The sequence below is a fragment of the Ursus americanus genome, chromosome 35, assembly GCF_024610735.1.
Source record: "Ursus americanus isolate L20-20 chromosome 35, mUrsAme1.1.p, whole genome shotgun sequence".
NCBI lineage: Eukaryota > Metazoa > Chordata > Mammalia > Carnivora > Ursidae > Ursus > Ursus americanus.
In genome coordinates, this window is record NC_142161.1 from 26,635,995 (window position 1) to 26,659,545 (window position 23,551).

General features: G+C 42.0%; 2 protein-coding genes across 3 annotated transcripts in view; one reads left to right on the plus strand and one right to left on the minus strand.

Moving 5' to 3' along the window:
- The first annotated feature begins 4,616 nt into the window (after positions 1 to 4,616).
- KLHDC2 (kelch domain containing 2) lies at positions 4,617 to 16,154 on the plus strand. 2 transcript variants are annotated; one of them, XM_045799091.2, is made up of 14 exons: positions 4,617 to 5,120; positions 7,645 to 7,724; positions 9,142 to 9,192; positions 9,569 to 9,686; positions 11,541 to 11,656; positions 11,961 to 12,042; positions 12,196 to 12,279; positions 12,810 to 12,890; positions 12,966 to 13,024; positions 13,623 to 13,732; positions 14,118 to 14,190; positions 15,407 to 15,494; positions 15,583 to 15,635; positions 15,845 to 16,154. In XM_045799091.2, exons 1-14 carry the CDS (start codon positions 4,968 to 4,970, stop codon positions 15,966 to 15,968), a joined length of 1,272 nt encoding a protein of 423 aa, XP_045655047.2. In that variant the 5' UTR covers positions 4,617 to 4,967; the 3' UTR covers positions 15,969 to 16,154. The 2 variants fall into 2 exon arrangements, with proteins under 2 accessions (XP_045655047.2, XP_045655057.1); XM_045799101.2 differs by lacking the exon at positions 9,142 to 9,192 and having other exon boundaries at positions 4,618 to 5,120.
- NEMF (nuclear export mediator factor) overlaps positions 15,148 to 23,551 on the minus strand; it is a 49,426-nt gene continuing 41,022 nt past the window's right edge. Inside the window, exons 26-33 of the mRNA XM_045799086.2 lie at positions 22,240 to 22,393; positions 21,004 to 21,081; positions 20,240 to 20,437; positions 18,968 to 19,000; positions 18,000 to 18,100; positions 17,858 to 17,901; positions 17,696 to 17,775; positions 15,148 to 17,422 (exon numbers count right to left, since the gene is read on the minus strand). Of these exons, the coding sequence (XP_045655042.1) occupies positions 17,345 to 17,422; positions 17,696 to 17,775; positions 17,858 to 17,901; positions 18,000 to 18,100; positions 18,968 to 19,000; positions 20,240 to 20,437; positions 21,004 to 21,081; positions 22,240 to 22,393 (766 nt within the window). The 3' untranslated portion in view covers positions 15,148 to 17,344. The remainder of the gene's footprint in view (positions 17,423 to 17,695; positions 17,776 to 17,857; positions 17,902 to 17,999; positions 18,101 to 18,967; positions 19,001 to 20,239; positions 20,438 to 21,003; positions 21,082 to 22,239; positions 22,394 to 23,551) is intronic.

Here is a 23,551-nt window from a genome sequence, read left to right on the forward strand (position 1 = left end):
TATATTTCTATATTGAAATATATATGTAATTTATAATAATTATAGTAGCTTATAGTAGCTTATTAAATTTTACAGATATATTTTATATCTATATCTATATATACCGTATTTTGGATGTGTAAATCTTCTATTTATGTATTGAAATACTTTGTGCTTACATTTTATTTATTATACGAACTATATAGATATACTATTTTCCTAGTTTTGTTAGTGTGAACCAGTCATTAGAGTTGATTGTGCAAACTGTTTTAGTGTAAGTTTTCTTTTCCTTCTTTCTTTCTTTCTCTTTCTTTCTTTCTTTCTTTCTTTCTTTCTTTCTTTCTTTCTTTCTTTCTTTCTTTTTTTTCTTTCCAGCCTTCCTTCCTTCCTTCCTTCCTTCCTTCCTTCCTTCCTTCCTTCCTTCCATTTTTAGACTGAATAACAGATTGAGAAAATGATTCTCTCAGGTAATATACATCTTAGACATAATTATTACATGAACTTCTGTTATCAGCGTTTTTAAGGGAAAACATATCAAAACCTATTGGACAGTGATAGATGACAGTGAATGGAATGAACGTCTTTTAAAATGCAGATCATGTGAATTTGAATTCTAGATTATGCAGCTGCCTTCTGTAGCCTTTTAGAGAAGCACTTCTGGTCGCAGTGGTTTACTTAGAATGTTAAAGTTGGATTAGCTCCCTCGCCGCACACTGTCATTTCGGCTTCCGCGGGAATCCATCTGCGGCTTACGAAGCTTTTGACTTAATACCCTGCGCAGCTTCAGGGGCTTGTATGTCTTGAGGTAGGAGCCCCATAGGAGGAGGGGCAGGAAATTCTCTTCTTTACCTTCAAGCTCCAAAAGTCGGCTTCAACCAGACTTGGCTTCTCTGCCGTTCGGAGATGTAGAAATTCTGGGAGCCTGCAAAGCCTGTTCTGAAGAAGCCGAGCAGGATTGATCCCTTACCTCTCACCAGCTGGCGGGTTACTACCCACTTCTGGAACTTCCGTGCCGCCGACCCCCGCAGCATGGAGGGGCCCGAGGCGCCGACAGCCTCCTGGCTTCCCCTCCGAGCTCCCCGCACAGGCTCTCTGTTTGAAACACGACTCTCCAGGGGTCGATAGTCGTTGTTTCCTCAGATGGTTCACAGAATAGGTTTCCAATGTGGTTCTCAAGGAACAGGTGTCCGGCCGTCTGTATTATGGGTTCTCAGGGTGTTCTTCCCGTTGTCAGAATTCTGTTGAGTGTTGGCGTCTTCAGGATGATATAGTCAATAACACGTCCGAGTTAGGGTACATTTTCCCCCACTAGTATCTTTGTGCACACACCTTTAAAAAATGATGAGCCTTCGGACAGAAGCGTAAAAGTGTTCTTCAGAACTCTGTGCCTGCTGTCTAGGCACGAAGTGATGTTTTCACGAATACTTTTTTATATTGTATGTGTGCGTGTGAGAGAAATAACTAAGATATAATTTTCAGGATAGAATATACTAACAAGTTAAAATTCTTTGACTTCAGAGCATTTCAAAAGAAAAGCAATTTCAAGAAACACATAATGCTCCCTGCCCACCTTGTGCGTGTACGCGTGCGCGTGCCTGGTTTTTCATTGTATTAATGTGATTATATTGGTATTTCCGGTTTGATGAGGTTATCACACAGTCCAGCTCGTGGAAACAACAAGAACGTTTTCTACCAGCCTGTTACTGCCTGAATGTTTGTGTTCCCCCCCAAATTCGTACATTGAAACTCTGAACCTCAATCAATGTCTTAGTATTTGGAGGTGGGGTATTCGGGAGGTAATTAGGTTTAGATGAGCTCATGGGGGTGATGACCCCATGATGGGATTATCGTCCTTCTAAGAAGAGGCAAAAAACCAGAGCTCACTCGCTCTTTCCCTGCCATGTGAGGAGCCAATGGGAAGGCAGCCATCTGCAAGCCAGGAAGGGGGCCCCCACCTAGAATCCAATCCGCCAGCACCTTGATCTTGGACTTCCCAGTCTCTAGAAGTGGGAGAAATAAACGTCTGTTGTTCAAACCACCCAGTCTGTGGTATTTTGTTACAGCAGCCAGGCTAAGACACGCCTCAAGTCCGCAGTTCACACGAGGGCTCTCTCTTGGTGGTATGCATTCTGCGGGTTTACACAGATGTGTAAAAACAGGTATCTACCATTTTAGTAGCATGTAAAATCGTTTCATTGCCCTGAAAATCCTCTGTGCTCTGTTCATTCATTTCGCCCTCCCCACGAACCCCTGGCAACCCCTGATCTTTTACTCCATAGTTTTGCCTTTTCCATAGGTCACGTAGCTGGAATCATGCAGTGCGTAGCCTTTCCAGGTTGGCATACTTCATAGCAGTAAGCAGCTAAGTTTCCTCTGTATGTCTTCATGGCTTGAAAAGATAGCTCGTTTCTTTTTAGCACTGAATAATATTCCATTGTCTGGATGTACCAGAGTAATTTTGTAAGGATTTTCTACATAGAATAATTATTAGTGAGGACAATCCAGTATGATGTTAGAAAGCAGTTGTGAGAGGAGACATCCTTTCCTTGTTCCTGATCTCATAGGAACGCTTTGAGTTTCTCCCCAAGTATGATGTGAACTGTAGGTTTTTATAGATCTTCTTTATCAAGTTGAGGAAGGTCCTCTCTATTCCTAGTTGGCTGAGAATTTTTTTAAAAAGATTTTTTTTATTTATTTGAGAGAGAGGAGAGCACGAGTGGGGGTGGAGTAGAGGGAGAGGGACAAGCAGACTCCACACAGAACACAGAGCCCATGACCCAAGCTGAAACCAAGAGTCCTACATCCCACCCACTGAACCATCCAGGCACCCCTTGCTGAGAGTTTTTATCCTGAACAGGTGTTCAATAATTTGTCTGCTTCTATTGATACGATCATTTGATTTTTTTCTGTAGCCTAGTGATATGGTGGATTCCATTAGCTGCTTTGTGAGTGTCGAACAGCCTTGCAAACGCGGGGTAAGTCTTACTTGGTCATGGTGCATAATTCTTTTTTTAATTTTTGGATTTGATTTACTAATACTTTGGTGAGGATTTTTGCATCTATGTTATGACCAACATCGGTCTGTCGTTTTCTTTTCTTGTGAGGTCTTTGTCTGGTTTTAATATTAGGGTAATGCTGGCCTCAGAATGAGTTAGGAATGTATTCTCTCTGTTTCTGTCTTATAAAAGAGATTATAGAAAATTGATCTGTTCCTTAAATGGTTGTTAGAATTTACCAGTGAACCCATGTGGGCCTGTTGTTTTCTGTTTTGGCAGGTTATTATTGATTCAATTTCTTTAATAGATTTAGGCTTATTCAGATTGTCTATTTTTTATGTGAGTTTTGGCAGATTGTGTCTTTCAAGGAATTGGTCCATTTCATCTAGGTTATCAAATATAGGGGCAGAGTTGTTCATAGTATCTCTTTATTATCCTTTTAATGTTCATGGGATCTGTAGTGCTGTCCCCTGTTTCATTTCTGACATTAGTAATTTGTGTCTTTTCTCTTTTTCCCTTAGTTAGCCTGGCTTAGCGGCTTATTGATTTTTTTGATCTTTTCAAAGAAACAGCTTTTAGTTTTCTCTGCTTATTTCTTGTTTTCAATTTCATTGATACAGCTCTAAATTTTTATTATTTTTTTTCTGCTGCTTGCATTTAATTTGCTCTTCTTTGGCTTCCTAAGATGGAAACTTAGATGATTGATTTTAGATCTTTCTTTTCTAATGTATGCATTCAGTGTTATAAATTTCCCTCTAAGCACTGCTTTCACCCATGCTACAAATTTTGATAAATTGTAAACGTACGGGCAGTGACTAGGGAAGGAGTTTCAGGCTATGAAAACTGGAGTCAGGAAAGCCTTTGTTATTGTTCAAAGTGTCCCTTCCAAGTAGTGGTCACAGCGTGAAGACGGGGAAAAGACGAGGTAATAAGGCACACTCCTCCCACCAGACACATCCAAGTAAAGAGGCACCATTGCATGAGGGATTTCAGGTGTATTCCGGCCAACCCTATTTTACAGGTGAGGAATCAAGTTTAGATTCCAAGAATTCTTAATTTTCTTGACCTAATTGAAATGTATCATACAAAATGTAAGACAAATAGTATCCATGTAGGTGAGCAAGATTTGCCATTCTCCCTTAAGGGCTGGGTGGTGATGGCTTCTGAAATACTTCTTGGGTGCAATTTTCCAACCTGGGCGAGGGATGCCGCCCTAAGATCTCTGCTGAGCCAGGGTCGCTCTGCGAGCACCGGGCTGCGGCAGCGGGCGGGAGGGCCCGGCGCCACGCGTCGTGGCCACAGGGAAACAGGGCGTGACCTCCGTCTTGGAGAAACTGAGACCAGAACCTTAGGGAGCAACGTCGCCACCCCTTTTCGGACCGTGAACCCTTAGAGAACGTTCCTCAGTCATACGAGGAGGACTTCTCCGTATAAACATTTCGTTTGCGAGAACGTGGCTACCGTCCTCGCGGCGCCCGCAGCGAAGGGAGGCGCGGAGGTGTCCGAGCTCGGCCACACGGCGCTGCGGGGCCCGGCCGGTCGCGGGCCGGGGCGGCGGCGGGAGGACCCGGCGCTGGGGGCGCTGAGCGGCGGCCGCGCTTCCGGAGCCCGGCGGGCGGCGTCAGCGGAACGGGCGGGTCCGGCCGCGGCGTAAACAAGGGCCGGCGGCGGCGACGGGCGAGCTGGAGGCGGGGCGGTCGGCTGCGAGCGAGCCGCGGCCCCGAGTGGACCCCTGTCCGCCGTGCTCCCGGCGGGGCCCGCCGCCGCCCCGGCCCGCGACCCCCGCGACCCCGCGGCGCGGCCCAGAGGCCGGAGAGGCTGTCGTCGCTGAGGAGGGCCGGGCGGGCGCGGGCGGCCAGCGAGCGGCCTGCACGCCGTCCCCCTCGCCGCCGCCTTCGGCTCGCCTCTCGCCGCCGCGCGCCGCTTCCTCCTCCTTTGTCTCCTGTCCGTCGCGGGTGTGAGGCCGCTGGTGAGCGCGAGTGCGGCCTCAAGATGGCTGATGGCAACGAGGACGTGCGGGCGGACGACTTGCCGGGGCCGGCCTACGAGGGCTACGAGTCCCTGGAGCTCGCCTGCCCCGCCGAGCGCAGCGGCCACGTAGCCGTGGGCGACGGGCGCCACATGTTCGTCTGGGGCGGCTACAAGGTCAGTGCGCGGCGCGCGGCGGCTCCCCGAGTCCGGGGCGGCGGGCGGGCAGGGCGGCCGCCCGGGGCGCTCCCGCGGCGCGTCTCTGCCCGTCGGTGCATTTCCTCGCGAGCGGGGTCCTCCTCGCCGGTCCCCCGACGCGTCCCGACGCGCCTGGGCTGCTGTCCCGCCCGCGCGCCGCCCCCCGCGCGCCCCCCGCTCCCCGCCCGCGGCGCCCTGGGCTCCGGGGAAGTCGGGGCGTTACGGGGAGGGCGCGGCGCGCGACCCCGAGGCGCGCTGTATTTTCAAAGGTTGAGGGTGTAAGAGGGGCGACGTGCGATGTCACTCTTGGCCGTTTCTCGGGCCCGCCGGGGAGCACCGCACCCTCGGGGGCCGGGGTCATTGGGCCCACGGCTGCCGTTGCCCGCGTGTGGGGTGACCGAGGTGCAGGAGGACTGCCCGGAATTCCCGCGGGAGTCGCCTTCTTCAACCACCTCGCCTGTTCGGGAGCCCAGCTGCACCCGGGCTGTGGCCGTCAGCCTGTTGTTTGAGCACCGCACGGCTGCTTTCCTTTTAGTTTCAGCTGAGAAAGGGTTGACATGTTTCAGAATAAACCCCTATTAAGAAAAGGAACGGAAAAGGCTCCCCCAGTAACCAAAAAATCCACAGCAGCAGTTGGAACCACCAGGTCAGCTCTGTGACCCCTCATCAAAAGCAACGCGGTGAGTTACCGGTTTAGAGCCCGCTGCGCTTCTTGCCGCCTCTGGCGGGGGATCCTACCCAGATGCCTCCTGTGCAAAGCCTGTTCCTTAGTTCTGCCCTTTTGCTGTAGAGGTTCCCAGGAACACCTCACATTCTAGAATGGGCGCGCTGCATTTGCTGGGGTGGCGCTGATCCATTCCTACCAAAAATACTCTTTTTAGTCCGTTTTGGTCTTAAAATTGATCTCCCTGCCCCCATTTGCTTGAAATCTGGTCCACTACACCTGTGCCTTTGATGACTTATTTTGACTCTGGTAATAGATTTTGGCTTCTGGCACAGTTTACCGGATCATAGCTGAGAACTGCCAAAAAGGCAGATGGAATAAACTGCTGTGGCTGTCTTGATGAATTCATTTAGTTTAAGAAGAGATTTTTGGGTTTTTGTGTGTGTGTGTGTTTTCTTTTTTTGCCAGTCCTAATTAATCTGCAGTGTTTTCTCCTCAGGGTGCATTGAATAGGTGTTTAGAGGAGGGTACTTGGTAGGAGGAAGGGGCAGGTATGTAGAGCCATTATTAAAATGTAAATAATTCCATTGGAGAAGTTAACCCGTTAATCACACTTTGGTCTACACTACTTACTCATAATTCTGTTTGTAAAAATCAGCAGCGTTGAGGGAATGGGACTTGACTTTGGGGAATGGGGGTAGGGTTGTCAGGAAGATTTTTGATGCTGAGTTTTTAGGGCCTGGATGCCTAGGACTTAGGAGGGAGGCACAATCAGTGAAGTAAGTGGGTGATTCCAAAACAGGCTGTCCTCAGTATTTTGGCTAGAACCCCGAGAAGCCTTTGGAGATTGTTTTGAAGGCAATAAACCTTCGCTTCCTACACAGTAGTCTGTTCTCCTCTTTGGGCAGAGCTGGTCTACTCCGGGTCAGCCCGCTATCGTGATTCCAGCCTTCTCTTCCTAAGTGGTGGGATAGAAAGTGTTTATGTGGCCACCTCCTCTGTTGCTGTTTACTACTTATTATACAAGCTTATTGGATCCTGACACCCATTCTCAGTGAACTGCTATTGTTCACCATGTCAATGTTGACATTGTTCAAAAAGTGGCCGGGGAGGTTCAAAGGTTGGGGAGGTCGGGCCTCCACTGCAGTTGCAATGTCAAGGAAAGGAGGGCTGAATCCTGGTTCCACTGTTACTTGCAAGTAACTGTGGGCAGATTACTTACCTCTCTAAAAAACCTATTTTCTTGTACTAACAACTGCTTTCTAGGGTTGTTGAGAGGATTAAATAAAGTAATCCACTGAAAGAACTCAGCTAGTTCTGGCATATGGTAAGCTCATTCTGTTAAGAATTTTTACCTGAGGGGAAATGGAGCAGAACAAGGAACTTAAAATTTTGCATACGGACTTAACTGCACATTTGCAGTTCTGCCCCCTCTGTTTCTTGGTAGAGAATGGCTAGAAAATGACATCACGTGTTAGTGTGGGTCAGGCACTTACACGGTGCACCTGTCTGTAGCGTGTGAGCCATGGCACAGGTAACCTCTGCTGAAGTCCTGCAACGCAAAGTTGGAGAAGGTCTGTTCAGCGTAAAGTGGCCTGGGAGAGCCCCTGGAGACCTCTTAACTGCCTGCGTCCTAAGGGTGGGGTTGTCTAATAAGCATTACCTTGAGTATGTGGCATGGGGCAGGGAGGGCTGTCCATTTGCTAGAAGTGAACTGTAAGCCTTATTTAACTTCTCATAACTCTCATTAGTATCTCAAGATAGATATGAACAAATACACAATAGTGCCTCTTTAGAATACCAATTGTTTTTATATTTGCTATTTGTTATTCTTCTTAGAGTAATCAAGTCAGAGGACTATATGACTTTTATCTGCCTAGAGAAGAGCTCTGGATCTACAACATGGAGACTGGAAGATGGTAACTGGATATTATGAGGGAGGCTGAAAAGTTCAAATAAGATTGCAAATAAAAAGAAACTCGGGATGTGTTTGGGTGGCTCAGTTAAGCGTCTGACTCTTGGTTTCAGCTCAGGTCAAGATGTCAGGGTCAAGATTGAGCCCCAAGTTGGACTCTGTGTTCAGCAGGGAATCTGCTTGAAGATTCTCTCTCCTTCCCCCTGCTCTCTAAAATAAAATGAATCTTAAAATGGGGGGAAAACCCCCCACAACTCTGTAAAGCCCATTCTATTAGAATAAAAACATATTTTTTTTTAAAGATTTTATTTATTTATTTAACAGAGATAGAGCCAGCGAGAGAGGGAACACAGCAGGGGGAGTGGAAGAGGAAGAAGCAGGCTCATAGCAGAGGAGCCTGATGTGGGGCTCGATCCCATAACGCCAGGATCACGCCCTGAGCCGAAGGCAGACGCTTAACCGCTTAACCGCTGTGCCACCCAGGTGCCCCAGAATAAAAATATTTTAATTGAAGATGCAAAACTATCTCTATGTCCTAAAAACCATGTTCTGCTAGTTCAGCTTGGCTGCTAAGCTTAGACATATTAGCATCTCTTCAGTAATTTGGTACTTTCATGACCTTTTTTGAAGACACTCTATTGAGGGCTCTATAAAATATCCTTGTAATGTTACAGAAGTAGAGGCTTCAGATCTTGGAATGGAAATACAGTAAAAGCTCCATATATATTTTTTTAAGATGTTATATCTTCTGTTACATGGTAAATGAGAAAAGGATTTCTAGATTGTATCTCCTAGAAATAAAGGTGGTATTCTAATGAGCTCTAACATTAAAATTTCAATGCAGATTTCTTTAGTGTTTAAGAAAAAAAAACAACCAACCACTAACCTAAATTTGCCTTCCATACAACTGGGGATATTCTGAGAAGATCTTTTGCCAGTCTTGTAAAAGAGGTGCTCAAGCGAATGTTCTCGCAGAGTTAATGTGGTTCTCAAATGCCGGGTTAGCCGTGGCTGGGATTTACAAAGTAGCCTTCTCCATGGTTTGCTTGGTAAGAACTCTGTGCCCTTTACGTATTTTGCACATTCTAGATCACAGGACTAAGACAGTAGTGGTCCCACCTGATTTAAGAGTTCAACTAAAAAGTGAAGATTATTTCTGTACGTAGCAAATTAGTGTTGATCTGAGTTGTTTGCTCGATTTTTTTTTTTTTAGAGAATTGGAAATTTATAATAGTATTCCTTTAATAGGGGAATTCTACAAAATTTTTTAAAACGTCCAGCCCCATAAAGGATTTGTAAAAATAAGCCTACCGAAACTTCAAGCTTAGCTAAAGTGATAAAGTGAGCAGAGGACCTTAACCATTCTATTAATATTCTGAACCGTAGATTTCTTAGGCTTTTTGATTCGGATTCGTTCTTAGGTTCAGAAGATGTGAGGCACGCAGAGCACTCAGAGCAGTGCGGGGCCTGCAGTAAGTACTGACCGCCTGTAATCCCACATAAGGTCTGAATCATCAGATTCGTCTGAACGGCTAGAAGGTCACTGAATAAAACACTGTTGAATTCATCTGTCAGGAGTGGGACGAAGTTTTCCTTTGGGATTCCCGGCTCACTCGACACTAAAAGCAAAATAGCCACTGGCTGTGTCAACAAAGAGCAGTGAAGCTTGAGCAGCACAGGCCGGTGCCCGGCTCCCAGGCCTCCTGTGGCGCTGGAAGAGACCCCGGACGCTCGAGCCGGCCTGCCGACTTTATGTTTTCCCTTTATTGTGGGGATAGAAGAAAAATGAATGACTTTTACATTTCTTCCCTTTTGCGAAACATTTACATTGTTTTTTTCTGCCCTCAGGAAAAAAATAAACACGGAAGGAGATGTGCCTCCCTCCATGTCCGGAAGCTGTGCTGTGTGCGTGGACCGGGTGCTCTACTTGTTCGGAGGACACCACTCAAGGGGCAACACGAATAAGGTGAGTGTTTCCAAGGGTTATGGTTTAGGGCAACTGTACACTTTCTCAGACACCTTCGGATTTCTAAGGTTAGCCCATCTTTACTCCTGTCCCAGTTTTAAGAATTCATGTACGCGATAATGGTCTGAATGTGCATTTTAGTATTTTGTCTACCAGTCTGTTTATTAGGCCTTTGGTAAAATCAACTTTGGTTGATAACGTGTGTGCAGTAATTTTCTAAGTGGTTTTGCTTTGTGTTCTCTGCAGCTACTCGGTCTTAGAACCCTGGGGTGTTAGATAACTATTAGTAAACCAGGTGAAAACAAGATACAGTCATGAGGGGCAGGGTAAAAACGAGCAGAGCACCGCTCAGCTGTGAGGCTGAATTAATACGGACAACATACGCTAACATTCCTGTAATATGGCACTCTAAGATACTGTTGTTGACTCTGTCGGTGTTTTTTCCAAATAGGAAAAAGGTAACAGTTGCTCTCTCAAGCCAGTGACACACAAATGTCAGTCAGAAAGGTGCATATGATTTAGGGAGACAGCAACTTAAGCACCTTATAGGCTGAGCACTTGGTTAGACACTGGAGACACAGAGATGAATGATACAGTCCCCCCCTCATATTCTGGAAGGGACACACGTAAGTAGTAGATGATTTCAGCAGCACGTAAGGAGATACACGGAGCCTGGCTCATAGTGTAACAGCTCAGTAAATACTGTTAAATCTGAGAAACAATCCTTGACATTGTGTTTGGAAGGATGGAGGAACAGAATAAGCAAAGTCTTCACCCAAGAGGGTTGAACTGAATCATAACTGGAAGGGGGAGCCACGATACAGATATCCAGGGGCAGAGGTATAAGCAAATAGGTCTTATTCATGGGAATGCCAAGCGGTTTGCTGTGGATGGAGCATATGGCTGACATAGGTTCCAGCTGTACTCCTAGGAGCTCTGGGGCAGAGCTCCAAACAAGTAGAGCTCTGTCACGTCTTTGACAGGCCTTGGGACACCTGTGGGACGAGCATACTGGTGTTGGGCAGGCTCCAGACCACCCCTCCTGACTCCCATTTTAACAAGCGTAGCTCCACTTCAGTTAGGCCTTTGCTGAAGATTTTGTTTGAAGAAAGGGTTCTGTGCCTGAAAGATTTTGTGAGGCACCGCTTGTAGGCTGTAGCGGAGCCATGTGTTTTTCAGGGCCAAGGCGGAGAGGGAGAACTTTGACCCAACATGAAGCAGCTTGGGAAAGAAGCTGTGGCTTTAGGGCTGGACAGAAAAATGGGAGTAGTTAGTGTACCAAATGGCTGGGGGTTGAGTATTTTAAGTTTGATCGGAAGGAAGCTTAGGAGTCTTAAGAGAAGTAAAAAGATTATATAAAAGCAGATTTATTCAAGCACCTGGATGGGAACCCTTTGAAAGACCAATACTTTATGTAGCAGCAGCTAAGGATAAATCCTAAAAGATTAAGTAGGCACTTAAGATGTGTTTGTTAATTTCAGTTTGAAGGTGAAATTGCTGAGTTGAATTTTTTTGGTAATACCATCTTCATACCCATAAATTAGATCAGTATGACTAAGAGTGCCTATGTAATCAAGGCACAGAATAAAAATCCACACACTTCTATTCCTCCATTAAAAAAAATGAGGCTATTGGGGAAAAAATGAGCTGAACAGGGTGCCTAGTGACTTAGGTAGTTTACATTCTGGCATAAATTCCTTATGTAGAGTCAGACCAGTAACAGTCTGTAGTCACACTTTAAGGAGAACTGAATTCGAGGACATTTCTATTACTGTTACATCACAATAAAATTAAATGCCAACGCTGAATTTCTTGCCCATCACCAAACCTAACTGAAATCATTGCTTCTGACAGTTCTACATGCTGGATTCAAGGTCTACTGACAGAGTATTACAGTGGGAAAGGATTGATTGCCAAGGAATTCCTCCATCATCAAAGGACAAACTTGGTGTCTGGGTATATAAAAACAAGTGAGTTAGCAGCCCCGTAGATTTGAGTTTTTATGTGCAAAGTGGTTTGCCATTCAAGTGTCCTTAGACAATAACCATTGTAACCTTAGAACATACCTTCTAGGGCCCGTATGAGGGTTAAATGAATTAATACATCAAAGTGCTTAACACAGCACCTAATTAGCCATAGTAGCCGTTATTATGTGAATGAGTATTCTATATATGGAAGGGTGCCTTCTCAGTTCGTAGCATGACAAAAGAAAAACTTCTCATATCTTTCTAACCTGTGGATGTTTGAATTTTTAGTGTGTTTTTTATCAAACAGGTTAATATTTTTTGGAGGTTATGGATATTTACCTGAAGATAAAGTATTGGGAACTTTTGAATTTGATGAAACATCTTTTTGGGTGAGTGAGGTTTCGTATTTGTATATGGCCTTCTTGGTATTTGAAATAATACACGTTTGCTAGTCTTGTTCATTTTGCCTTATTCATAAACCAGGCAAAGCTATATAATTTTACAAACATTTGTGAAATAACTCCGATTCTTACTTTCTGTAGAATTCAAGCCACCCGAGAGGATGGAATGATCATGTACATATTTTAGACACTGAAACATTTATCTGGAGTCAGCCTATCACTACCGTGAGTTACTGAAGAATAATGAATTATTAAAGCAAGGCTCCTTGGAGGAGAAAGGGAGTTGGAGGTGGTAAAAATGGACAGTTCATTCCTGTTTTTCTGGAGAGAGAAGGTTCATTGCTTTCATTATTCTCCAAGGAGTCCATACCTCAGAAAAGTTTAGTGAATATACAGACTAACCCAGCATCCATTATCTAATAGATGTTAAGTGGTATTGTTTGAAACTAAATAACTCCTAAGCACTAGATTGTAATTTAAGTCACTCAAATATTAGATTTCTTTTTCCTCTGACACAGGTGTCATATAATGTACTACCTTTTATTTTAAAAGATAAGAATAAGACAATCATTCTATGAACTAGTGCATTAAGTAATACAGCTCACATATAAAATTACAGTGCGTGGTTTTAGTATTGCTGTTGAATAGACATCTGCACGTTAGCTTAAAAGCTCAGGTGTCTTGCATATCCTCATCCCATATCCAGAAAAGATTCTGGTATTTATTTTAAAACATTGCTTTTATGACTTTTACAGGGTAAAGCACCTTCACCTCGTGCTGCCCACGCCTGTGCAACTGTTGGAAACAAAGGCTTTGTGTTTGGAGGCAGATACCGAGTAAGTGTATGAATAGTTTCAATGATTTGCTTTTGAGTCATTCCGAATGATAATTACTTCATTATCCTTTTTCAGGATGCTAGAATGAATGATCTTCACTATCTTAATCTGGATACATGGGAGTGGAATGAATTGTATGTATCACTTTAGAGAATTATTTTTAAAACATTTAATATTTTTTTCTGTTATCAGTATATAACATACTTGCTTAAATTTTCTACAACTGAGAATTTAAATAAATGTGATGATTAGATCCTTAAAGAAATTTTTTAAAATTTCCTGTTCCCGTAACTACCTGGCACACAGCATATGCTCAGTGTTTGTTGAAAAGATCTGAAGTTGACTCTACCTTCTAAGAACGTAGTTAATTCTAAAGCATGCAGGGGCGCCTGGGTGGCACAGCAGTTAAGCGTCTGCCTTCGGCTCAGGGCATGATCCCAGCGTTCTGGGATCGTGCCCCACATCGGGCTCCTCTGCTGGGAGCCTGCTTCTTCCTCTCCCACTCCCCCTGCTTGTGTTCCCTCTCTCGCTGGCTGTCTCTATCTCTGTCAAATAAATAAATAAAATCTTTAAAAAAAAAAGCATGCAGTATTAATACCAAGAGGTTTTTAAATTTAAAGTCTTTTTTCATAATTCTATATGAACTTTAAAAGAAAACTTCTTTACTGTTTCTCTGTATTAAATAGCAGCCGCTTTCAAACACAGATACTGTAACGTAGCTGCTCTTTTCAGAATTCCACAAGGCATATGCCCAGTTGGCCGATCTTGGCACTCACTAACACCAGTTTCTTCAGATCATCTCTTTCTCTTTGGAGGATTTACCACTGATAAACAGCCACTAAGTAAGTCTTTTAAAAATAAATCATTATACATCATTCATATGTGATAATATAAAGAGATGGAAAACATCAGTCTCTCTTAAATATATCAGAGGGCTATAGGGTTGGTTGGAAGGTTTGCTATTAATTTTGATTCCATAACAAACCTGTAATTGTTTTTATACTAGGACATCCACTGATTCTGTCCAGTGCAACACTTAAAAGCCCCACTGGAGGGTTGTAACAAGCAAAGGGCTGCTTGGTTAAGTGCAGAGAGGACAAAAAAAAGATCTATACTTCCTGTTTGTACTCACAATCTGATTTATTACCTTTCTTGCTAAAGCTGTGCCCTTTAATTATCAGTGTCCTGTTGACAACATATTTCATGGCTGTTCTTTGCTTCAATCAGGTGATGCCTGGACTTACTGCATCAGTAAAAATGAATGGATACAGTTTAATCATCCCTATACTGAAAAACCAAGGTATGAACTATTTAAAAAATAATTCTTATACTGAATAATTGAGGTCCATAAAGACGTACAAGACCGGTATGAGAGAGGAAATTGTGGCTGTGTACCTCATTCTTCTTATTAAAAATCCTAACACTCACTAAGGTTTCATGTCATACCTCTTGAAAGAAAAGAAAACCAATATTATCCTAGTATCGAATGCTTTCTTTTCTGTCCCTGTGCATAAAAAACAAAGCTGGACTTGACTTTTGCTGCTGCTTTTATCATAAAATTGATGTAGTTAAAATTTATAATCAAGCCCTTTTCTCAAGTGTTTTCAACTGATCCTAGGTTTGCCATTTAAAAGAAACCTAACTGGGGGGCGCCTGGGTAGCGCAGTCGTTAGGCGTCTGCCTTCAGCTCAGGGCGTGATCCCGGCGTTGCGGGATCGAGTCCCACATCGGGCTCCTCGGCTGGGAGCCTGCTTCTTCCTCTTCCTCTCCCTCTCCCTCTCCCCTGCTGTGTTCCCTCTCTCGCTGTCTGGCTGGCTGTCTGTCACATAAATAAATAAAATCTTTAAAAAAAAAAAAAAAAAAAAGAAACGTAACTGGAAAGGAGAGAATTTCAAAACCCTGAAGAATGAATATAGGGAATCAGATTTGCAGTAGCACTAACAGATATTAAATCACATCACCCAAGAGTTCTCTTTGTTAATCTCAGAATTGTTACAAAAACTGCTAAAGGATATGCTGTAGTCACAACTGGTATTCAAAGCACATTTAAATAGGTCAGCCTGCATCTCCCCCCCAAGCCTCTAATGTAAGTACACTTATGCACAAAGGCTTCATTTGGCACAAAAATTCTTCCCATAGGATGACCAGGCCTGACACCTAGAGTATCTCAGGCGGATTCAGCATCCTTCAGATGTTTTGTGTTAGGAGGACTGGCCCTGCCGTGAAAAGAAGATCGAGAGGGCATATACCACACATCTCCCATAAGAGTTTTATTGCTAACAAAGACCTAGAGAACAGATCATTCAGTTCAAACCCCTCATTGCATAAATTAGGACTGGACCAGAGAGAAAATGATAACATCCAGATAAAACATTTTTTTCTAGCGGTTGCTTCTCAACGTGTTTCTGGTCTGTACTAAAGATCTCTAGTCTTTCTTTCAGCATTCTGTTCTGTAGCATACATCGTCAATTCGGTGTTTGGGTAACTTCAAACTCAAGCTTTTGTTTTAAATATAGATTATGGCATACAGCTTGTGCCAGCGACGAAGGAGAAGTAATCGTTTTTGGTGGGTGCGCCAATAACCTTCTTGTCCATCACAGAGCTGTAAGTATTCTACCCTAAAGGACACTTGATAATATTTCTGAAACCTGTGGAGTACTTACTTTTGAAAATGTTCAAATCTATTTTTCAGGCACACAGTAATGAAATACTTATATTTTCAGTTCAACCAAAATCTCTTGTAAGGTAAGTAACTTTTTACTAGGTACTTCATTTCAATTAATGCCCCTGAAAAACCAGGTATACGGATAACAAGGGCAATAACAAGCCTTCTGTAACTAACCAGTTCCTATGAAAATCTTTATTTTCTTGGGGGGGTTGTTTTTTAATAAGTCTTTAAATTAATGTACTTCCAAACAGTAAAGCAAAATTATTTTTCTCTTGTCCACTTTCAGGCTAAGCTTAGAAGCCGTCATTTGCTTCAAAGAAATGTTAGCCAACTCGTGGAACTGCCTTCCAAAACACTTACTTCACAGTGTTAATCAGAGGTTTGGTAGTAACAACACTTCTGGATCTTAAGGCTTCATAGATCATGCCTCTGATCACCTTGCATGGACAGCAATTCTGTAAACATCAGAGAGTGGTATCGTTTGTATAATTATATGCATTGTTGTAGTTTGCAGCTTTTTGGTTTTAATGTGCATGTGAATGGCCTAGAGAACCTATTTTTGTGTCTAAAGTTTACAATAAATGTATTTAACACCAGTAACTGTGTTCTATTAAAGCAAAAGAAAATACTTGGGCTTTTTACCCCAAGGAATGGTTATTATATTTCCTTTTTGGTAACTTCAGGATATATAGCCGTGGAAACATTACATTATTCTTACCACTATCAAAATGGTAAGGTTATTTTTTTAAATTTTTTTTTTTTTAATTGCAAGAGTAATCTGTTGTATTTACAACGCTAGGCTGTATAATTACAAAGGTTTTTTTTTTTTTTTACATTCAAATGGAAAAATATTCTCAATAGGACTAAGCTGGTTAAATTCTGGAAGGACCAACAGCTGTTCAGTACTTTGACCTTATTGATGCTTTGGTATAGGGGCGGGGCAAGTGGTCATACTGTCGGTAGCTATGGTCTAATCATTTAATAAGTTTTTTAGCTCATAAAAGAATGGGAATGATGTTATGACTTCTTCGTTCTGTTAGGAGATAGAAGAGGAGGAGCTGGGTCAAGAGTCTTTAGTGATAAGCCTAAAAGTGCACTTATGATATCATAGGTTAAGATACTCTGGAACATGCTGCTAATTACTAGAGGTAGAAAATAAAATGGTATAAAACAGATTACAAGGAAGAAATCAGGATGAAAAGTGAAGTTGTTTAAATGCATGGAAGTGATGAGTACCAATTTTTTTTAGGTGTTATTTCTTAGGCTGAATTATGTGTATTTTAAATCTGGTCTAATATATTTTTTGACAACTAGAAGTAAAGGCAGAAGGTTTCCAACACTTAATCCTACATGTTCAACCCCCCACCCCCACCACACCACCAGAAAACAACTGTGACCGGCCTGCAGTAGATACACTAGATGTTCTAAGGGTGGATGACCAAGTCAGCAGTCTAAGCAGCTGAGCCACTTCACCGTTCGACTTCTGTACAACATGAAATGAAAACTTAGTATTAACCTCCCAAATTTCGAGAAAATGTAGGAGAAAAACTACAGATGTATACAGTTAGCATTTAACTGTCCACAAATATTTTAGGAAATCCTACCGTAGTGTGTGTTTCCTCTCTAAAAAACTGGAAGAAAAAAAAAAGTCCTTTTGGCGAATATAGCAAGGCAATGTTTAGTTCATTTTTAAATGCGGAAGTCTTGTTACATGGTGTTTTCATCTTTGAACTTCCAAAAGGCTATAAAATTGGCTCTTCTCAAATATTTTAGGATTTCATTTCAGCTATTTCCTTTTTACATTCAGAAGATTGGGTGCAGACACTTTGACTTTGCCAGGAATGTTTCTTGATAAATCCGTGTCCTAAAAAAAGAGAATTGCTGAATATCTTCACATTCTATGTGGTGGTCATGTTTATGACAGTTATGTGTCCTCTGCTGTCAAAAGACAGACATTTCCAAAATTTTCTGTGGAAATGATTTTACTTATGTTGCACTGCTTCTAGTAAGACGACAGCATTAGCTACCAAAACAACAGCTGCAGCCTGCATCTACTATGAATAAAGAACTGAAAGTAGAAACTGCTAACATTTTTAACTGTACCACCGAGCTCCAGACTTCAGGAGGAATACTTTACCTTTACACTGCGAAATAAGTCTTTTTCTCTTGCTGTTGCTTCTTTGGAATGCATGAAACTATTCAAGGCTGTTTTTGCAGCTGTAAATAGAAAATAGAAGAATCTACTTCTGTTCGGGGAAGAAACGTTCAAAATCATAATTCAAAAAAATTTTTTAAATACCTTTTCCCTTTTTCTGAACTCCAGGAGTAAGTTTCACTTTGTATCTTTAAAAAGGAATTGCGTGTGTTACTGAACAGAGATTACAAAACCATTCACAAGTCACTATGTGTCAGCGGTTTTGAGTAAACTACAGATGACTTACTTATAGTTTGTCATGGTGGTGTAAGGGGCACATATTGGAATGGCAAACAGTAATACATCTTCAGGATGCGGCTGCCCAGTCAAAGAGTCAAAGAGATTTTCCTAAAAAGGGAGAACAAAAACAATTATAAAATTCTTACCAGTCCTAAAAAAGAAAAGTCTTAATACTCAACATATTTTTATCTTTTTCTGATAGACCTATAGTCTTAAGCTCTGCTTTCTGTTTCTAGCTCCAAAGAGTTTAAGACCAATGGCGTTTATATTCTTTACTACTAAAATCTCTGTATAACATAATGAGCAATGAAAACAATGATTTTCAAAAATAATACTTGTAAATACATTTAAGGAATAAAAAACTTGTTGGATGTTATTTGTTGCAGAAAACTACTGTGGATTAAAGTGATGTATAAAAATGACCACAAATCGATTTAAATTCATTGCCTGGAAATGGGAGTGATACTTTGGCTAGACCAGCACTTCTCGACCAGGGGGATTTTCTAGCGGCACTCCCCTCTCCCACCCTGGCCCACCTGGGGCATTCTGCCTGTTCTTAAGGAAAAATCTCACAGGCTTCTTAGAGTTGCTCTTGGTGGGCTGCCTACGAGATTAGCCATATTTATTTAGCAACATGAATAAAACTTGGACAAGATGCTTGGTGCTGAAGTAGTTTTTACTTCGTGCCATGGACTTTTCTAAACGCTTTATGGGTATTCTCCAAACACTACTCTCCTGGTAGGGACCAATCGTCCCCACTCTTCAGATGAGGAAACAGAAGCACAAAAAATAATGCTTCAAGGTCGCAGTTATATATAGCAAAGTTGGGATTCAAACCCAGAATGTTGGACTCCAGAGCCTATAATCTTGTCTTAGCCTTAGAAGTTGTAATTAGTTAGAAACTGTATATCAAATATTCTGGGAACTAGACTGTAGTCAGAGTGTCACAGTAGGGACCCCAACACAAAGTCATACCTCATTACCCTGCTGGTCCAGGTCTTGTTCTTCCTGCTCCAAACAAAATTATAAAAGTCAGCTATAACTTAAGTTGAAATTCCACATGATTAAAAAACTATGAGGAGAAAAAAAACCCAATAATATAACAAGACTATCACATCTTAACTACAGGTTATGGACCCCAAGACTGTGTTCTGCGGTGTCCCAAAACGGATTTGTGCATCTATTTGAGAGAGCAGTGTCAAAGAGAAAGAGCACTGTTCTCTGAAGTTAAAAAAAAAAAAACACTTTCACATGGAGTGCATGCTAAAATAGTGAAATTAAACGTAAAATGACAATTTAAAATGACAACTAAATTTGATATGTTTGCCAAAGGAAAATGGAGAATCCTGGTGAACAGAACTTTTATTTTTTAGTCTCTGTTCAACAGTTCTAGGATAAATTTTTCATATATTAAGGTAAGCTTACTTTTGTTTGCTCTTCTTAGATTATCTCCAAATAGGTTTTTTTATGTATAATTCATAACACCTCAATATTTATGAGTCTCTGGTTTACAGAATAAATTACAGATATGAGAATAGTGTAAAAATTTGAGGATCAAAATGAATTGTCACATTATAAAACAGTAACATTGTTCTGGAATCCCTGTAAGCATTATCCACACTGAATAGAACGGACGATTCTAGCCAAAGCTTTAACTGCTATAAATACAAATACCAGCAAAGCCAAATTTTTTCCAATTTTATAAAGTAGTCAATCCTTTGCTCAGGATTTCAAGAAGATATACTTAAAGCTGGGCTTGTTGTTTTCAGTTGATAGAATAATTAGGCAACCATCTTAACTGGATAAATTTCACTTCTCGCTGGTTTTTCAACTAGGGCACTTACTTGGCACTTGAGCTGTACAGGCAGTGGACATTATGTAAGATAACACAGCATATATTCCTACAGAAAAATCTAGAGAAGCGCAAATTTACTTTCTGCTCATCTTCAAGACAATCCGAATTATTTGTCTTATTGTAACTGAGCTCCCACTAGAATCAGATAAAGCCTCTCCATAAAATTATTTTCTAAAGGCTTGTAAAAAACTTGTATGAACACGACCATTTTTACACTTACATCCTGGAAATTTAGTCCTTTAGGTTGTATTTCTAAGAGGACTTTCATTAAGAATAAGGTTACCACTTGTCCTGGTTTTAGCACTTATGTGAACCTCGTGTCTCGGGAGCCCCGAGGTGGCTGGTGACCGTCTTGAAGCGAAAGCGCACACACGCAGGAGTGGTAGCCCTACCTTGTCGTCATGTGGGTCATTTGCAGCCAAGTCCTGTAACTCCGGACTTACAGCCTCAAGGGAGGGAGTTTCTTTCTTGATGCTGTCTGAAGCCCTTGGTCCACCTCTAGGTTTCTGGGGCTGTTTCTTCACAGGTTCATCCTTTGTTTTTCCTTTCTTCCCCTTCTTCCCCTTTTCTTCTTTGTTTGAACCTGCAGACTTTAATTCATAGAGGTAAAATAATGTCCTCTCTCTCTCTCTGACAAATAAATAATCTTTTAAAAAGGGGGTGGGGCTGGGTGGCTCAGTCAGTTAAGTGTGTGCCTTCAGCTCAGGTCATGATCCGAGGGTCCTGGGATCAAGTCCTGCATCGGGCTCCTTGCTCAGCAGGGAGCCTGCGTCTCCCTCTGCCTGCTGTTCCCCCTGCTTGTGCATGCTCCCCTCCCGAAAAAAAATCTTAAAAAAAAAATGTTGTATGTTCAATATTGTTTGTACTGAATCCCAGCATAGGATAGGCAGCGGTCTGAATGCCCCTTAAAAAGCAAAAGAAGAGGGCCACTGGGCGGCTCAGTCAGTTAAGCGTCTGCCTTCGGCTCAGATCACGATCCCAGGGTCCTAGGATCCAGCCCCGCACTGGGGTCCCTGCTCGGTGGGAAGTCTGCTTCTCCCTCTGCCTCTGCCTCTGCCTGCTGCTCCCCTGGCTTGCATGCACATTCTCTCTCTCTCAAATGAAATCTAAAAACAAAACAAAAACAAAGAAGAACATGGTTTTGGATGGTACTTACCCCCAGCAACTTCATGATGAGTTCACGTTCTTCTTCATCTTGGTCTTTGTATTTTTCTTTCATTTTTTTCATTTTACTCTACAAAATCAAAAGACTTTAGTTGGAAAAATTCAGCAGTTAAAAAAATGCCAAATGTTTGTAAAGAAAAGGTGCTCTTATTCTGTCAAAAATGCTGAGAAGATACCATTATAATAAGCAGTAGAGAGGCTAAAATGATGGATAAACCATACTCCTCACCCTCAAAGAGTTTACCATCTGGTAGAAGACGACGACACATGTCATGCAACATATTCTAAATGCAAACATTATTTCTAAGGTGATTCAGAGAAAGACTTCTTTCAGCTTTATCAAGAACTATGGGGGACAAGTAGAGTACAACTTGAATGTCTTAAAAGAAGTAAATTTTACAGGGAATACAAGAAAAGCAGGATTGTAAGATAAAGACACGACAGCGGAGTAGTAGCAAGTCCTTGCACTCGGTTGGAGACAGGATCCACAGAGAGAGGAAGAACAGGAGCCAAGGCAGCAAAAGCTAAGCTGGACAAAGGCTCTTAAGACTGAATTTTCTCAACTAAACTGGTGATTCTTTTATGTGGGCTACACATCCAAATTACCTAGTAATTTTTAAAACCATACACCTCTAGGCCTCTCCTAGATTTTTGTCCTTATTAATCTTCGCTGGGGCCCAAATAAAAAATTTATAAATTTTTGAAGATTTCTTTAAGCGGGACACAAAGAACTCCGAACTATAAAAGAAAAGGTTGATAACTGAGACTTCTAAAAGTCTATACTTCTGATTCCCCCTCTACATACAATGAGAGCGTCTATCTAGATGATCTGAAAGGGACACAGAACGGTGATCTCTACGTTCCCTAGAGCCTAACTAATTTTCAGTCAAAGGAAGCCACATAGGATTATTTTCTTTGCCTACATCTTCACTTAAACTTTAAAAAATTAAGAAGAACCAGGGCGCCTGGGTGGCTCAGTCGGTTGGGCACCTGCCTTTGGCTCAGGTCATGATCCCAGGGTCCTGGGACAGAGCCCCACATCGAGCTCCCTGCTCAGCAGGAGGCTGCTTTTCCCTCTCCTCCCAGCTTGTGCTCTCATTTGCTATCTCTGTCACTGTCTCTCTCTCTCAAATAAATAAAAGTAAAATCTTAAAAAAAAAGAACCTCACAACTTCATTTGTGAACCACAGAGTACTAACTTTAACAGTTCACCCCAAAGCTTTATTACCTTCTGTCCTCGTTTCATTGGCTGCACAGCTGGGACATTTTTGCTTGTGTTCTGATGAGTTTCAATGTGTAAAGTATTTTCTTTTTCTTTGTCCTTTACCTCTATCACTTCTAAATCCCCTGAGTCACTTGGAAGCTTTTTCTTCTTCATTTCCCTAAATAGAAATGAAATGGGAACATCTGATTCTTAGTGTCCCAAAATACAGGAAGGGGAACACGTATAATATATAAAAGATCATGGCTTCTGCTTAACTTCATAACCACCAGGCTACAGTATAAAAGTAGGGAAAATACAGCATATAGGAAAAAGCTAAAAACTTTTCTCTCATGGATTTATTCTTTCTGTCATCCAGGCCACACACTGTCACCCTTGACTTATCCTTACTCAGTAGCCTCCACACCTTGATGGCCAGGCACTAGGATTTGTAGTCTGTATCAGCATGGCCTTGGCAGATTTTAGTATTCAATAAAATATGTTGACAGGTTAGCTGAATAAATACACAGATAAAGATATACAGATTAAGGAGGAAGGAGAAACCCTTTATGACATTTTCTATGTGCAATCTCTTCTATTCCCAGTGCCACCACACTAGCCCTGGTCCTCATCACTTCCTACCGAGACCTTTTTTCAGTATTTCCCCCATAAACTGTTCTACATGAACTTCTAGATTAATCTTAAGTGTTTACCTATCTCACGTTCCCATTTAAAATCTTCCAAAATGTTCCTCATATCACTTTCGGGATGAGGTACAAAAATAGCTAGCTTATCATTCTAATCAGTTCTCCACTTTTGATCCAAGTTCACTTTGCCCATCTTACCACCTACCAGTTCACAAACATGAACTTTCTGCCCCTTTCACCTCAGTCTACTTATCAATTCCCCAAAGCACTATGCATATTGCTTCCAAATCGCTGCCCTGCTTTGTTAATGCTAATTCTCCTTGGAATCTTTGACCTTCTTATCTTCCATTTACCTATGGCCTGATATATCTTCAAGGTACACTTCTGATGGTATTCTCAAAATATCTGGACTCACAGCAGTTTCTGGCTCCTGAACTAGTGTATCCCTACCGTATGGCTCTTTTCCTGAATCCAGGACTTAAAAACGCCTTAAAGGCACAAGCTTTATTATATTTTACCTCTTTGTATACTCAGTATTAAGCATAGTGCTGTGTCCTCAGCAAGTGTGTTGAAGCTGTTTAATGATTATCTTTCTCAAACACAAGGGTTTATTATCCATTCCACTCTACAGTCTCTTCCTGGACTGCTTAACTAGCTTTATAGCCTTTTTTACCCGATAGTGATTGTCTCAG

What these genes read in the sequence shown, in the direction of transcription:
- KLHDC2 (XM_045799091.2), top strand. Translation starts at nt 4,968, where the DNA reads ATGGCTGATGGCAACGAGGACGTGCGGGCGGACGACTTGCCGGGGCCG. An exon ending in AGAGCAGTGCGGGGCCTGCA is followed by an intron (nt 9,193 to 9,568) that starts GTAAGTACTGAC and finishes TTCTGCCCTCAG; the next exon opens with GAAAAAAATAAACACGGAAG. An exon ending in GGAGTCAGCCTATCACTACC is followed by an intron (nt 12,280 to 12,809) that starts GTGAGTTACTGA and finishes TGACTTTTACAG; the next exon opens with GGTAAAGCACCTTCACCTCG.